Source organism: Triturus cristatus, chromosome 4_1 (assembly GCF_964204655.1).
Source record: "Triturus cristatus chromosome 4_1, aTriCri1.1, whole genome shotgun sequence".
In the NCBI taxonomy this organism is placed as follows: domain Eukaryota; kingdom Metazoa; phylum Chordata; class Amphibia; order Caudata; family Salamandridae; genus Triturus; species Triturus cristatus.
This window is the reverse complement of record NC_140585.1, coordinates 431324135-431341763: the sequence shown is the minus strand read 5'-3', so window position 1 is coordinate 431341763 and position 17629 is coordinate 431324135. Positions and strand designations below refer to the sequence as shown.

Sequence of the window (17629 nt, the reverse complement as noted above, 5' to 3'; positions counted from 1 at the left end):
TTATAATCTTTGCTAATTTATCCCTCTCGTGTTTGTCCAATAACCTTCTGAATTGTCGTGTAGTCCTAAGAGAAGTAACATTTTTAATGGAATATTTTGTATTCCAATTATTGTGCTTCTAAGGAGATATGTGAAGGATGCAGCAGAGATGAATAGGGCTTGCCTGATAATTTAGGTGAGCTAAAAGGTCTAAGCGGAGCTTGTCAAAATGTAGTAACTAGGTTATTTAATTACTGTAGAGACTATGGCTCTTTTTAGACAAAAAGCTAACCTCCTCGACCTACATTATGAAAAAAGTCTTTAGCTCTTATGTACAAAATGTACTAAAAGCTTTGGGCACTCAAGATTGAGGGCCTCATGTAGGTAGCATACCAGTTACCACTTCTAAAATACCGAACGATACCGAATCGGTATTTTAGAAGTGGTAACTCGTATGTAGGTAATGAGTCGGTATTTTTTACCGATTCGTTACAATTCGGTAATTACCGAATCGGTATTTACCGATTCGGTAATGAGGCATACCTTCCCATTGATGGGAAAGTATGCCTCATTACCGAATCGGTGAATACCAATTCGGTAATGGGGGGAACACATGAAAGGGTGGCAGGGTGTCACAATGACACCCTGTTGCACCCCTGATTCGGCCATGTGTGCACATGTGGCACACATACATGCCCTAAGGGCATGTATGTATGCCACATTGCACACTGCTACGCGCTTCAAAATGCCCATACACATACATTAATTATTTACCACCAACTATAAGTTGGTGGTAAATACCGACTCTTAACAACACCCACACACTCCCCCTACATCTCGATTTTGGAGTCGGAATTTACCGAATCGGTAAAATTACCGAATCGGACAAGTTACTGATTCGGTAACATTACCGATTCGGTATTATTACCGAATCGGTAATTTTACCGATTCGGTAAATTCCGAATCCAAAATTTGTCCCCCTACATACCAATAGCCAAAATACCGGTCGGTAACGGTATAATTACCGAAAATCGGCCGTTACCGACCGGTATTTGGCTACGTACATGAGGCCCTGAGTGTTTATGCAGAACAATGATTTTTGATGAGTGGTAGTTCGTCACCAGTTCTTTGATAACATATTTGAAATACATGTGTATGTTTAATAATGCCCCATGCAATGAGTTATTTTGAGTATGTATACTCCTTCTTTACTGGATGAACAGTGGTCGGAGAGATTAGAAAATAGTGGTGAGCAACTACCCCTATTCAGCTTGCAGGGTTGTATTGTTTTCAAATTACTATTACAATGATAGCTGTGAGTCCTAAATAATTGTGCGTTATAGTATGGGAAGTTTATAAACAATATATTCTTATATATTACCCAGTAGCGATCGGTTTAACAAACAAAACCACTGAAATCCATCAGTTATAGTCATCTCAAGTAGCTATAACTCCTGTCGTAATGTAACTATAGCTCACGCCCCCATAAAGCACACAGTTCTCATCAATGATGTCATTTCAGATGATGCAATGATGTTATCAGTGATGTCATGGAACATGTCATGAATGAGTTAATATGTGTGGTAACCAGCAGTGCATTGTGAGGGCACAAACTATAGTTAATGGGGACCCCAAAAAACCTAAAGGACCAGGGGCATGGGGTCTCTGGGGCCATAAGGGCTTGGGGAGGAGGGCTTATGCCCCCTCCCCTTAAAACAAAGGAACGCCCGGGGGGATGGGATCCCTGGGGCCATAATGGCTTGAGGAGGGGGGCTGTTCACCCCTCCCTTTTATTAAAAATAACATGGCCCCGGGGGATCGTGTCCCTGGGGCACACAAAGGCTCAGAAAGGGGGGCTGCCTGACTGCACCGTGCACAGCCGGGCTTGGCTGCAGGGCCTACAGCCAATCCCATGCCACACACAGCCAAAGTTTGTGTATGGTTAGGGATTGGCTTTACATATGGTATAAAAAAAAAACTTACATTAAAACCTATAACCCTAGAAATTCACTGAAAGATTGAAAGGCTAAAGTGCAGTTATATTTAGATGAAATTTCAGTGACAACATAACATTTTAAACTAAAAACAAAACTCTATACCACACTGTTTCATGCCACAATATTCAACTCCACACAGATCCATTCCACACCACATAACTAAAAAAAACATTATTCCACTCCTCAACACAATTCCACTGCACATAACATATCATTCAACATCATACCATAACATTCAACAGCACACCATGTAATTAAACTCCACTACTTAACACATCACAACACAAAATACCATTAATCATAATTACACTGCATTGTACACAATCCCACTCCACATAATTCCAATACACTCAAAACACTAATTGCTATCCACATAATACAACTGCACACCATTCCACAAAATTCAACTACACAAATTCATGGTACACCACACGATTCAATGCCACACAATGCCATAACTAACATTCCAATCCAACTCACATAATTCCACTACACACCACATACATCAACTCCAATCCATAACATATCGGTAAGAGACATTTACAATACCAACAGCTCTAACTCTCTTTCTTTTTTTTAACACTCAACCACAGGGATCTGAAACGTAGCTCCTTCCAATTTCTTCTTTTTTGCCAATAAATACGAAAAGCTATCCACACAGTTCCACATCACACAATTCAACTCCATACTTTTGCAATCCACATAACTCAACAACACAATTACACAATGCACCACATACATCTAATCCACACCGCACAGTTCCACTTTGTGCCACAAAATTCAACAGCACACCACATAATTAAACTCCACTACATACCACTCAACAACACAAAATACCATTCCACATAAATACACTCCATAGCCCACAATGCCACTCCACATAATTCCAGCAGAGTCAATACCACATATTTACTATCCATATAATTCTACAGCACACCATGCCACATAATTCCACTACAGAAATCCAATCCACGCCACACCACACAATTCCATGCCACACAATTACTCAACAAACTAATCCAATCCAACACACATAATTCCACTACACACCACATACATACATTCCATAAAACATAGGTAAAAGACATTGCCATTTACAATGCCAATAGCTCCATTCATACAATGTGAGAAATTGCAACACCAATAGCTCAAACTTTCATTAATGCGAGACCTATAGAATTGCAAATGCTTGTAATTCTTGGCTGTGATTCCTGGTATGCTTTGAGGCCGATCTTTGAGATTGTCACTTCCATCTATCCGGCTTTGATATTCAATAGTTTATAGGAGCGGGTTAATGCCAGCATGTCCTCCAGCTTCATGCCAGATTCACAAAGTATTTGGCGGCAGAATACAACTGAATACACCCATGTATTATATGTGTGTGGACCTATTTTTACAGGACATTGTTAGTTTATATGTTAACCATCTCATGCAGGCTTGCGTAAAAGCAGTTGATGGTCTGTCTGTCACATGTCTGTAGCTTGAATCGTTCATAATAAGAGTTGTTGTAAGCATTAATTAAGTGCAATTACTGCTGCGTTGTATTTGGTTTGGGGACGTTCTCAAAAAGTTAGAAAACCTCTTCTCGTGAAAAGTGTAGCATCGTGGATCTCTTTACCATGGCACCTGCATCACATGTCACTCAAAAGTAGCTGTTCAACCTACCGAGACTTGTTTTCTAGCTGGGGGCTGCCATGGCATGATCCGCCAGCTCACTAAATTGCAACAGAGTATGTGGTTGCACCTGCTTGTGTTAATGGTACTGCAGGAGGTCTGCCGGCTGCATTCTTATTGGGGTTAGGTTGGTTCTGCTTTATTTCAGTGCTGCGTCTACTTCACTGGTCAAAATGCCTGTACATGCAGTTACTCCTTTTGGCACCTCATATTCTCACTTCTGGGTGTTGGGGATGGCAGAGTCATTGGGCAATTATAGAGTCTAATGATAAGTTAACTGCCGTGCTCCTAAGCATAATGTAGGCCACAGCGATGCACTCTCATTGAAATAGTTCACAATCCTGAATGCAAGAAAAACACTACCAGGGGCAGATTTTGAGGTCAAAGGGTTTTTTTGTCAATTTTTCTGTGTGTGGTGGCAGGATTTCCCTGCTAGATGAAGCTGTTGTGGCAAGCATCTCTTCCTGGGCTCCTGTGACACCGCTCAGCCATAGGACTTCTCTGTTCCTTTAATGCCATGCTTCAGCACAGAGTGTGAATGCCACCACTCTCACCCATAGCTGAGAGCGGGTGTGAGTTGTGTCATGTTTGCGGCCATGCGAGCATGATTTGTGGCCTATCACACAGGCAATACAAATGTAATAACAGACGCTCACTCTCAGGTATTATCTCGGCAGTGGCCTTGAGTGACCACTAGCCCATTTATTTATGACCTGTGGACCAAGCCCAGCCCTCAGGGTGCAAGTTGTAACAAACTATGGTAGAGGCCAGGTGGCACTCTACATCCCTTCCAACTATATTGGTATGGCCCTAGCCTCTTGGCCAGCCAACTTGACAGATATAGTCTCTCAGCTTCTGGCTAGGCACTGAGTTGGTGCAAAGATCATACTTCTGACTCCTAGCTCGCCTTTCACTCCTGCTTGCCGGAACAGGTTTTTCGATTCATTTGACTCAGGACTGAGGGTTGGGCGTGTGCTGCGGGGAGTGACACACTTTGGCTGCCAGGCAAGATGAAAGTGTCCTTGGACCTTACTGGGGTGCCTGGCCCTTATGTACAGTCCATGAACAAATGTTCTCTGCTAGCAACCTCACCTTCCTCCGCTCCTCGTCAGTCTCATGGGTTAGCCACCCTTTTGAAACATGACACATTCCGGACATAGGTGGGATTTCCCCTCTGGACAGTAACCATGGTGTTGCAAAGTTTTACCACTTGCCATGTTTCAGTCTCAAAGGGGGTCTGGAACTTCCATCATGGGTGATGGTGTTTCATGATCACATGATCTCCCACTCTGAGTTGTGGGGTGAAGGCCCCTCAGTCGAAGCTCACCAAGATGTTTGTTGCTCTCCTTTTTTCCTGCGTCTCTTGGACATCCAAAACTGCCTGTTGCCATTCAGAGCCTGTCAGAAGACTGTCTCTTAGTGGCCTCTAGAATAGCACGCCTGATGGTGAACATCGAGTGGTACTGTGCAGGGTCTGCCTATAGGCCCTTAGGAACCAATGCAGGCAACATTCAGCATCTTCTCCTTGGTCGACCTCAATCCCGAGGACCCTCATGAATCGCTAGACTTGCATGTTTATTTGGGCCCACTGCGGCATCACCTTCTGGTGCCTGACTGCCATGGAGGCCAGAAACATCAGGAATTCTTGCCCCTGATATAGAGGTCCATCGCCCGTCTTTAGCTCATCGGGGAGACCGACCAGATCACACGCCTTTTCTAACATTGGCTGGACCCTGTAAAACACTGTTGACTGTGCCAACTCTACCACAAGGAATTTCGAAAGGGAGTTGGTGAGCGCGGCAGTGAGGCAGCCGTCCAAGAAACTCCCGAACTCAATGCTCCCTTTCGCCCACAGCTTCAGTCTTGGCTCTTCGGTAATCACAGGGGGCGGCGGTGGGTCCCCTCTGGTTATAGCACACTAGTGGCAGTTGCACAAATTCTCATCTACTTTGGTGTCCATTCCAGGGAACTACACCTTGTCTCTCAACCTTGCCTTTGTCTTGACCACACTGTGGTGTCCTTGGTGTGCTAAGACAACCACTCGGGCCCATAGGTCCATGGTACTACTATCTGCCAGACTCTTACTGGTACTTAACTCATTCTGCATTCAGCACAGCTGGTACCTCAGAACCTGCTCATCTTGTGTCAGTGTTTTTGCTCCCTCGAGGAAGTGCATCCATTGCTTCCTGGAAAGCACCTCTTTAGCTTTTCTGGGGCTCTCATCCATTGTTATTGCTTCCTGAATTCCCTGTATGGTCAGATCTTTTAGGCATGATCTGTGCACCACCAGCTGAGCAAAATCCTCAGCACCCTCATCATCATCCACTTGCTCTTGGCCCTCGGGTGTTGATGTTGCCTGGATAGGTAATCTTAGGGTTGGTTCACCCTTGGCCGGTAGACTGCTTCAAATGAGTATGGCTGGAGCTGCACTGCCCATGGCTCCATCCTCGGGGTCCCAGCCTGGCAGACCCTTTGAATAGCGGCACCAACGGTTTGTGGTCTGTGACCACTCAGAATGAATGCCCACACAGGTACAATTGGTGACTCTCCCACCGGATGGCCAATGTTTCCCGCTCAATCTGGGTGTGTCAGGTCTTGTGTCTAATAGCCCCCTGCTCACATAGGTAATGGGGACCTATGAACCAACTGGGCTTGTGTCCACAATGAGCACAGTTCTCCGTTGGGGATGGCCATCGTGGCATCATCGAGGAGGGCCTCTTTCACCTGCCTGAAGGCCTGGTTTGCTTGCAGCCCCACTTCCATGCAGTGTCTGCTCTTGTTAGGGCCCTCAGTGGCTCAGAGAGGATGGTCAGGTTCAGCATAAACCTGCCACAGTATGTTGCCTTACCAAGAAAACTCAGGACTCATGCTGTGGAGTGGTCAAATTCTGAATGGCCTCAACTTTCCTCAGGTCCACCCTCAGGCCATCCCTGGAGAAGATGTAACCAAAAAAATCCATGGAGTTTTGGTAGAACGAGCACTTTTTCTGGTGCATTGTCAGTCCGCACTCTGCCAGTTGCTGCAAGTTGGCTCTAAGCCGAAGAAGGTGATCTTTAGGGTTTACGGCGTTGATGAGAATGTCATCACTTACATTCAGCACCCTGACTAGCCCTGAGAGGGTCTCCCTGACGATGTTTTGGAACACCTCTGCAGCTGATGAGATGGGAAAATTGAGCCTCCGGTAACTCCTGAGGACCATGTGGGTGGAAAACGTGGTGATATAGTGACTGCCAGGCTCCAGCTCCAGCTCCAGCTGGTGATAGCCTGCATTCAAATCGAGCTTCGAAAACCATTGGGTGCCATTTAGGTCAGTCGCAATGTTGGCATTGGTCTGCGAGATGTGTCACTCCCGCCGAATATATTAGTTTGGGAGCCTCATTTCGATGCACACTCTGATGGCTTAGGGCTGCTTGGGACACTAACAGGGACACCCAAGGTTGGATCCCCTGACCTTCTCAATGACCACCTTTTGCTCCAGGTCCCTTCTCCACCTGCTGCCTCAGGTGAAACGGAACCTTTCAGTTTTGCATTGCTGTGGGTCAGGTGGCATCGTCAATCTGTAGGTGGATTTGTTTTTCTTTGAGCCATCCACTGGGGAAACGCTTGCATCATATCTGCTGCATGTGACTCATTCTCCTGCTTTGTGAAGAACATCATCAGTCTAAGTTTCTCTGTGGTGTGGCACCCGAACAAGGTGCCGGTCTTCCCCTCTGTGATATGGAACCTCGCTCTGGTGGAACGGCCATTGATCAGATTGGGTCACAACATGATCTTGTTGAATTGTGCTGAGTCCTTGATGTTACGGATTCCCCAGTGTTTATTAAGGCGATTATGAAGGTGCCCCCAACCTCCACAGTGCACATGAAAGTGGGCTGTTCCCTTTTGCCCTTCTTCCCAGTGAATGACACCACAAACACATCATTGTCCTCTTTGTCGTCAACAGGCCGCCTTGCATGCCTGGCTCGATTGCATCTTCTGCCCTCCTGTCGTCAAGGGACAGTTGGTGCAGAGCCGCTGACGTACTTCTTGTGTACTCTCCCCGTGTCCCTTGCTGCTTGTCTCTGCATACTTTGGCAAAATGAGTTATGTTTCTGCAATTGGAGCGGGCTTTCCCTCTCGCGGGGCAGACATTCATCGTACAGTGTTCTATACCACAGCGTCCACACCGATTACCCTGCAGCTTCAACACAGGGGAGGCCCCTGGCATCTGTGAATTTCATTGACCTTTTCCTCCTTCACTTTTATCTCTTTCAGGGTTCATCCTGGTGCTCAATCCCTAGTAGGGCTACCTCCATTTCAAATGCCTTCTGTTCAACAGTTTATGTGCGCAGGCCGGGACATGAATGTCATCTAGGAAGATGCCTGGCTCTCTTACCATTAGGCATCAGAGTAATGCTGACTTGCATCCCTGGATTATCTGGGTATGGATTTCTCCCAGTTGGTTAATGTTCAACGCACATGTTCGACAGTCTTTTGAGCTGGGCACAGAACATGTTGACGGATTCTTATTGAGCTTGACGAGCTTGGCGTACTTTGAAATGCTCATAATCAGGATTGAGCTGCAGATAAAACGTTCTGTTCAGGGTCGCTACGGCAGAGTAAAAATAATTGTCTCCCCTGTGTTCCCAAGTAGGTCATATAGGCCTGCCCCACCAAAATGTATCAACAACGACCTCTTTTAGCTCCATCGGTTTCATGGGTGGCTCCAAAGTAGGTTTGGAGGTGTCCGATCCAGGAGCACCATCTCAATGCTGCTATGGCTGGATTGGCTAGTTCGCTAAACGGTGAGAGTGCTGCAACAAAAGACATGAGCATACGGGGCCAAGGCCCCGGAGCCAGGGGTGGGCCGTTGATCCATCATTGTAACAGGAGCTACTGGTATTGGGTGTGACTCTCACACTCCCCTGGAATACACGTGTATGTAACCCGGCCATTGGTACAACTATCCACGACCCCCCTACTATACAGTCACTGCAACTCACCCTGCAGTTCACCCGGGGCAATATCGCTCAGCTAATGTCTTTATGTGCACAATCAGTTGTTTACTGTCTTTCTCAAACCACAGTATTGTCTTCTACAATGCTCTCTGTGTTTGCTTCCGACACCTCCATGATATGATGGAATTCAGACCAGAAAACGTGCGCCAAAATCACTGCACAGTCACTCAGCTGCACAGTCCACCAAAAACAGTTCCTTGGGTGTGCACAGGCTGGGCCATCTCAGACTGTATCTTCTTTCGCATAGCTGCAATGCAGCATGCATGCTGCCAGACCTTCAACTGCGAGGTGCAATGCTGACCAATGGCCTCCAGGTGGTGATGCAGCAGCGCTACAGCCTGGTGCCCAGCTCTCTCGCTTCACGTGGTGCTGTCCGCACACTGGAAGCTAGGCACGCTGCCACCGGGGCACACAGTAAGGCAGTGGCAGCTTCTCACAATCCTGCAGCGCATGCCTGTGCACACCCCTTCGCAGGTGGGTGCTTCCTCTGCCAGCCAAATGCCGTAGAATGCTGCAGCGTGACTTCAGCCGGCCCACAGAGAACCTGTCATGCTCGAGGCGATGCAGGAAAAACCAGCTGCCAGTTCCACGGCATGGTCTGCACATGGGGACACAGTCGTCCCTCTTTGCCAGTGTTGTGTTCGCAGCTGTGCGAACACGATGCGTGGCCTATCACAGAGGGAATACAAATTTAATAGCAGTCGCTCACTCTCAGGCACTATCCCGGCAGTGGCCTCGAGCAACCACTAGCCCGTTTATTTATAACCTTTGGGCCGAGCCTGGCCATCAGGGAACAAGTTGCAACAAACTATGATAGAGGCTGAGTGGCACTTGTGAGAAGTTGGCCTGGTATATGCTGTCCACTAGTTATAGTGGGCATCTTGCACCAGTCCAAACAACCCTTATTGATGATTAGGTTTAAGACAACCTTTATTGAAAGCTATCCTAGTGGTAGCTATGGAGAGCAGCCTTCAGGCTAAGTCTTGAAGGAGTGTAAAGCAGCTTGATTTACCAAATTATAACCTCTTGAATAACTAAATGAAAGGAGAACCACACAAGGTATATATATAAAATATATGTATTTATTTCTAAACACTCTCTACTAATTACTCTTTATGAGAATAGAGAGCAAGGCACACAATAACACAGTTCTATAACGACAGTAAATAGCACAATATATAATGGGCCCCAGGGGGAGACCAAACCATATATTAAGAAAGTGGTATAAGAACCATGACTTGACTAGACACAGTGCCTAGAGCACATAGAATCACTGGGACCCCAAGGAACCACACAAAGTAGTGACACAGGCGACCCACGGGGGACGCATGCAGTGTGAGCACACAGCCGAGAGCTCCGTACAATCCTATGGGAAAGTCGTGGTTGGAATTTTAGAGTGTAAGGACACTTAGGAGAAGACTTTGAGCAAACCCTTTCAGACTTAGACGGTTCTTAGGCCAGCACCCACGTGAGCACCGGAGTACTAGTGTTACCTAACCCAGGGAAGCAGGGTGCATAGGTGTCAAATGGTGTCGGGAATCTTCGATGTCGTTAATGAAGAGTTGCTGCAAAGTGCTGCTGCCATGGAAAGGAAAAATTACCGGTGTGATCCAAGCCTGGATCGAAGATGTGAAGAACCTGAAAGCAGAGGGGACAGAGTCTGGGTCACTTGCCAGTGACCAGGGGCACGATAGAGGAATGCCCACCGATGTCAGGTGTTTCAGGTGCGATGAGGTGAAGCTTGACTCCACTGCCACGGAGACCAGGAGGCGTCGGCGATGACCACAGACTGCAGGCGAGCTGTTCCACAAAGGATGTCGAGTGCTGGGGGGTCGGAGTCCAGTTTGGAGACCAACAAGTCTTGGCAACGGCAACCCACACGGTGAGAATAAAACGGCTTTGGTGTGGACCAGCAAGGTACTGTGGACTCCCCAAGCGATGGAGAGTCAGGGCACATCTGAAGCAACCAGGAAATCCCATTGAAAGTCAAAGTACCCTTCTTAGGGATCCACAAGTCGACAGAAAAGGGATCGCGAAGGGACCTCGAGAGGAATCACTAAATACCAGCCCAGTAATCTTCGGTGGAATCACTGCTCGGTGTCTGGACTATAAGTAGTCCAAAGCACAGCCTCAGGGATTGTCAAGAAGCATATGCTGCTGCAAATGTGCACGGTGTCCAGGGGTTTGGGTTGTACGGTCCCCACGAGGGCTTTGGATCTCGGGATTGCTGAGAGCACGGATCGCCTCGGGAAGCTTGGCAACCCACCTCCTGTGTTGCAAAGTCTTCGGAGTCCTTCAGGAGCTGCATAGATGCAAACCGGACAGATGCGTCTTTGGTGCCAGCCTTGCAGGGGAGTAACTCCTTTACTCCAAGGGAGATTTTTCAGTCATCCAACGTCGTGTAGATAGTAGAAGTTCTGGGATTCTGTATCAGGTAAATCTAAAGTCCTGTAGTCAGAGGTTCCTACTTTATACCCAAGGAAGGGGTGGGACAAACTCTGGGGACCCACCTATGGGAGGGTCAGGACATAGTGGTGGCTACACCCATATCCTTTGTCCAGTTTCGCACCAGAGCAGGGGCTGGTAGCCCCTGCAACCGGTTTGAGCTGGACTATGCACAGGGGCACTAAATGTGCCCCCAGTGCAGACATCAAAGCACTCTTGGAGTGCACCCACCCAGCCCCAATACACTGAAGCCTGTCTGGGAGGTGGTTACAGGAAACCTATTGTCCAGGCCTCCCCTGCCGGAGTTTCGTCCAGCAGCAGGAGGGCAGACTCGTGTCTGTGGCTGGCAGCATCCATTTTGTGATGCCAGGGTTCTGTTAAGCTGGTACCGGGTGTACCGGTGAAGTCATGTTTCTCCCTCTAGTAGGGTAGAATCATACCTCCCCCGCCAGTTATTGGCAGGGAGGTATGATTCCAAGGTGTTTGACACCAAACACAACATGTTTCCATGCAGCCATTCCAAAGTTAGCATTTACCGCGAGGTTATAATGCACTTAAGAGTATATGGTTTGGCTGCATCACAAACAACCCTGGAATAAAGTTTCTGAAGGCTGCAGAGGTGCTCAGCTCATGCATGGGCACCCTCTCACATAAAACCCAGCACCCAGACTTCAGGATTGATAAGGCTTGCCATAGGGTTGACTGGTAGGTTTATATGTGCAGTGATATGGATAGATATAGGGAACCTATATCTGAGTAAGGGGTGCATATATCGCCTTACACAGGCTGCTGTAGCAGACCTGTGCTGTCATTTTAAATGGTCTCCCTGGGATGGCATAATACATGCTGCAGCCCCTGAGAGGCCTCTGTGGTACCTATGCCCTGGGTATATAGTATACCATATACTAGGGACTTATAAGGGTATCCCAGAATCCAATGTGGTGTTCCTAAAGTACATACAATCAATTTAGAGAGGAAGCAGCTAGGCTGGGGCCCTCGATAGCAGGGTCCCAGCCAGACTAAAGTCGAAAAACAGTGAAACATCAGCAAAAGAAGCACATCCTACTCTCCTACAGCACTCTACTAATTGCGACATGAAGAAATGCTTCTCTGGGCAGCACGGGCACTGCAGTGGGGACACCTAGTTTTTCTTGCTTACCAAAGCACAGTGAGTGTTCAGAATATTTATGATGCTGCACAACACTGTAGGGGTTGAGGAGGCAAGTTGCCATGAGGCAAGGCCAACAACATCAGTCTGTGCAGCACGCAATGACAACATGAATATTGAGGTTACTCTGTGGACTTGGACTGAGCGGTCTGATGTCCCTTTATTTAAACCCTTGGCCGCACCCAGCCTTGTAGTTTTGTGTGACATTAGAGCATCTATGTTGGAACAGCAAATTGATTCACTACAGATATTTTTTCAGTTTCTTCCCTAAAGGTTTATCAAACATGTGATTGGGTGTATCTTAATGTGTATTTTGAAGTCTATAGGCACATTTCAAAGAGATAGCCAAAATGTTCACTTAATCATTCTTATCAGTATTTGTTAATTTTCTGTTTCATTTCGCGTGGATTATTGACAGCCCTCAGGACAACAAGCTCCTTCGCGTCTATGTGTTCATTTCTACCTGTTTGTTTTCTTGTAGGATAGTGAACGTTTCCAATCACGAAGCCAAAATATGGAGCAAAAACTTACAGCCAAAGAACAAGAACTGGAGCAAATTGTCAAAAAACAGAAACGGGTAACAATTCTTTCTCATAATACAAAAGTCATCTTGTCATCCCTACAGCCTCGCATTGCCTCTTGAATGTTGTGCGGTCGGCTAATAGTATTTCATCTCGGACGCTTTTGGGTTTATTGATTAAGGAAAACTCTGCAATGGAACCAGACAGTTTATGAACATGTTCATCATAAACTTACTTCCCAATTTCAGAAGTGCTCTTGAAACCAAAGAGCAATATGTACAATGCTTTTTGGGATGACAACCCCATCAAAACATCTCATTCGACTGGTCCGGAGTGTTTGTAGTGTTAGTAAATTGTTCAGATAAAACCTATTCCTCTTGACATTCTGTGATATAATGAAGTTATTATCCATTTTGAAATGCTCTTTTTTTAATTAAACTATGCTTTTTTAAAGTTGCTTATGTTTGGTAATTAGTTTATGTTGTCCATGTCATCGAACTCATCTGCTAAATTTTAGCCTTCAGAAAGCTAATATACATCAGCGGTGTTGTCAACTGCACTACATAGTTTTTCCACCTCTAACGGTTGGCTGACTGACTGGCTACTCACACTTGTGAATCACATAAAACCTGATAAAGATCTCTATGCACTGGAGACCTAACATAATCACAACTGTTGTGCCTTGAGCAGATATTTGTAGATGGTGAAGCAGATGCATGCCCAAACAGAATTAGAGAGGTTATTCTTGATGGCACTTACCAATGGCAGTAAGCCTGATCTTAGGATACAGTTGCAATTACTAGAGGTGTGCTGAATGGCCAGAGAAGAAGTACACCAGTGATCTTAGCTGATCTTTTTATTTTTTTGTTTGAGTGCACTCAGTTTACATTCCTGGCTATTCAGTCTGCTCGCCAATTGTTTCCTAATCCCATACATAGTTTTCATGCATTCCTCGATCATCCAAAAAATCATAAATGAGTGCTGGCTTAAAATCCTGATACACATAACAGAATTCTAACTGACAATGTTCATGAAGGTGCAGAACACCAAAACTTCAAAGAAACCCCAAACACAATAACTCTAAAAGACCAGTTTGAACTTGGTTATCGATGCAAGGCTTATATGAACATGTATCATTTAAATTTCTCATGTACACAACTTAGAGGGGTTGCTCCATGGTGATAAAGTGACATAAAGTGCTCAAGGGTTTGCTTGTGAAGTGAAAGAATAGTGAAAAATGGACATAAGCTATATACAAATTATACAGTATTTACAATGTTAAAAGACATGACCTGTCTGACAAAGTACATGAAAACTGAATAATGAGGCCAACACTGTGTGGAAGCGTAATTCAATGATGAGCTTATCCACCACTGGGCTCAGATTCAGATAGTACAGGTTGCATTAACAAGAAAAAGTTGATGTTTCGACCCCATATAGACAAGGTTGTTCAGTCCTTTCTGCGGAGTCTTCCTCAGGACCAATGGAAGTGGCAACCTATCTTACGGCACTGTAGGATGTACAGTGTATGCTAATGAAAGACATGGGCTAGGTAGCTCCAGAAGGAACAGAGAAGGACACCAGCAGTGTCTACAATAGAAACGTCATCGTTTCTAAGACAAATCAGGATGCGAATTCCATCTTCAGCGGTGCAGCGGACTCAAGAGGAGTAAAGATGTTAATTGATTAAATCTGCCCACGATACACGTCTCATCGAGATCAACCCTTGAATTTCGCATCTGGATTTGTCTTAGAAACTATGAAGTTTTGATTGTAGACACCACTGGAACACTGTCCGCAACACTGTCTGAACATGTACATGTGTCTTTAAATAATCTGCGTAAATGAGGATTCTATATAAACTATACAGAACACATCCTTAAAACCTCACAGGGCTTCATCAATTAAATACTGAAAGGCATCTGGAGAATTTCAGAGTATGAACGGCATGACCTCATAATTATACAGTCAATACTTTGTGCAAAATGCAGTTTTCAATTCATCATCCCCTTGGACTATGGTTAAATGATATGCTCCTCTGCTATTAAGATTAGTAAAAATCTTTGCATGTTTCATTTGATTTATAAGAATGAATTAAGTGTAGTTAAAAGCTATTTTTAACTGCAATAATGTTGATTGTTCTATAATCAATACACGCTCTTAGCTTATCTCCTTTTTAAGGTACAGAAAATGTAGGAGAGAAGGTATTAGATTTTAGATGTGTTAATAAATGTGTACATTTTCATCTATGTATGGTCAAAGCTGTCCTGTCTCAACATCTGTCAGTGGATATACTTGACAAAGAAGTAAAAGTGCTCCAGGTTCCAATTAATCTTACTATCATAGTCCCCGTGTGGAGGTAATACACTGGAAAAGTAACCACACATCCAGTAATATGTTGTTTAATTATGATTGCTAATGCCTTTGAAAGACAATAACAAACACTTGTCAATGTAATAAATAGACTTCCGTTGTAGCATTCTCACTGCCCATTCAGTACTAAGAATATACTGCACTAACCACAGCCCACCAATAATCACTTCCAATTAAGGCGCATCAATGAAATCAATCAACATGTTCTGTTCATTTGGAAAAGTAATTTTGAAATTATACTCTAAGGGTTAAAGATGGCATCATGATTTACTAATTTTGTGAGAGGGACATGTCATTTTTCTTGAATTTGCTCATGTGTCTGGCATTGTGAATCCACTAGAGATGCAAAAGCTTTTTGCATGCAGTGCCTACATGCACAATCCCACCAACCTCCTCTTCTTCTTAAGGCATGTATATTCAGGCAGGTTTGAGTATTACAGGTTCACGCAAGACCATCAGAAGAAGATTCTTTGAGGCAGTAGCAGCTGGTGAACTTTGGCTCACTCCTTTCTCCTCAGAGGTTAAGGCAGTCAACCAAGTTGTCCCGCAGGGCACCTCACTTAGCCCTTAAAATTGTCATGTCCACATTGGAGTCTGTACTCAAACCGTTTGGATGAAAAATCATTTCATATGCTAAAGACACTCAGCTGCTCTTCGCTTTTGATGGTAGCCATGCCTCTATTGCAATGCCTTTCACAGGCTGCTTGCTCCCCATCTTTGATTGGATGCAGAGTAGCCAATTCAAATGCAACGCAGAGGAGACAGAAATTATTCCATTTGGTTCTCATGAGTCCAACTGATGGGAAGTTCTATGGTACTCTGCTTTGCCAGCCCCACCCCCTCTATCTCTGGTGGTGAAGAATTTAGGGGTGAAGTTGTACACCACCCTTTCCATGAGTCTGCAGATCTCCACTGTGGTGGAACATTGCTTTGCAATGCTCTGCACTCTTAAGAAATTCCTCCCCCTCCTGCCTCTTGAGGTGAGAAGAGTGGTGATCCACGCATTGATCACCTTGTGCTTGGATTACGCAAATACCCTCTATCTAGGAGCAGCGTATGCTTTGATGAATCACCTGCAAGTGGACTAAAATGTGGTTGCTAGGCTTCTTCTGCGTCTACCTAGGCATTCTTCGACCTCGTTGGTACTGAAATCTTTGCATTGGTTACCAAATCAAGAAACAGATCCTATTCAAAGCCTTAGCTCTGGTCCACAGAACGATGTATCTCTCTAGCCCTGGCTATTTAGCGAAAAGATTCATTCAGTATCTCCCCTCCAGAGCACTGCACCCCGCCCCTGCCTCACTTCTGTCAATTCTGCTCTTTAAGTGTGTCAGCAGGGGTGTCAAAGCTTTTTCCCTTCTTGCTGCTAAGGCATGGAATGAGCTCCCTCACGAGCTGAGCTTGATAACTTCTGAGGCCACATTCTGGAACAAACTTAAAACCTGGCTCTTTTTGCTGGGCAGTAGGATGTCTTTGGGTGACGCGTTCTTGGGCTTTACCAGTTAACGCCAGGACACTCTTCGGAGTAGCCACGGGCTCTACAAGTCTTAAATTCATTCATTCTTTCAATTAAATGGACCAACCTACTTATTTTATTATAACCCACTTAGAAAAAGTTGTTCTCCGTTAGGTAGAAAAATATAACTGCATTGCTCTAAAAATTACAGCAGTGGCAGGATACATCTGATTCTTATATGTAATAGACATCAATAACTGAATGGTTTGATAAGTAGCACGTTTCTGCAGCAAATAAAATCTTTCAATAGTAGGCTTTTGGGGGAGCAGGACTTGTCAGACAGCTGTCTCTATCCCTCACCCTACACTCAATATTGTCAACATTTTTTTAAATAGTGTGCGATTTTTAAGCTCAAAACCTCTGCTTAACTGGCCATTTTGAAAGTGTCATCTGAAGGAGGAAAATGTGTGATGGCTGCTACTTCTGCTAATATGTGAAGTATATATTAAAAATACATGTTGACTTTATGCACCATAAACAGATAGGTCAAAGTACATTTCTGAACCAAAGCATTAAACCTACAATGCAGAAAGCCTGACTCAATTTATCTTTGTGTAGACAATGGGATGATTATGAGTTATTGACTTGGTTATACGGGTACCTAACAAATTGAAAGATGGGACCAAATGAGTATGATTGGAAGGGTTTTGTCAATATCCGATGTTCATCAGTCGCAGCCCAAGTTAGTACTGTGTTCAGCTGAAGGCAAGCCTGAATAGTCTAGTTTTCAAACGTTTATGTTTTCCTAATGATGAATAAGTAATGTCTTATTATCATGCATGCCAACATACCCGATTCAGACGGGAGACTCCTGATTTGTTAATACAAAAAATTGCTTTATTTTCAGTGTCTCAAGTCTCCTCCACTTCAGTGTATCCCCAGATTTGTTTTCAAATCTCCCTCTTTCCAGGCTAAAAATGTTGGCATGTATGTATTATTACTTTACTCAGGGGGTCACA

General features: G+C 44.9%; 1 protein-coding gene across 1 annotated transcript in view; it reads left to right on the top strand.

Annotated features, from left to right (window-relative positions):
- The window catches only part of CRACR2A (calcium release activated channel regulator 2A), a 727465-nt gene that overhangs the window by 432819 nt on the left and 277017 nt on the right, over window positions 1-17629 (top strand). The window contains exon 7 of the mRNA XM_085652578.1: window positions 12742-12837. Coding sequence (XP_085508704.1) covers window positions 12742-12837 — 96 coding nt within the window. The remainder of the gene's footprint in view (window positions 1-12741; window positions 12838-17629) is intronic.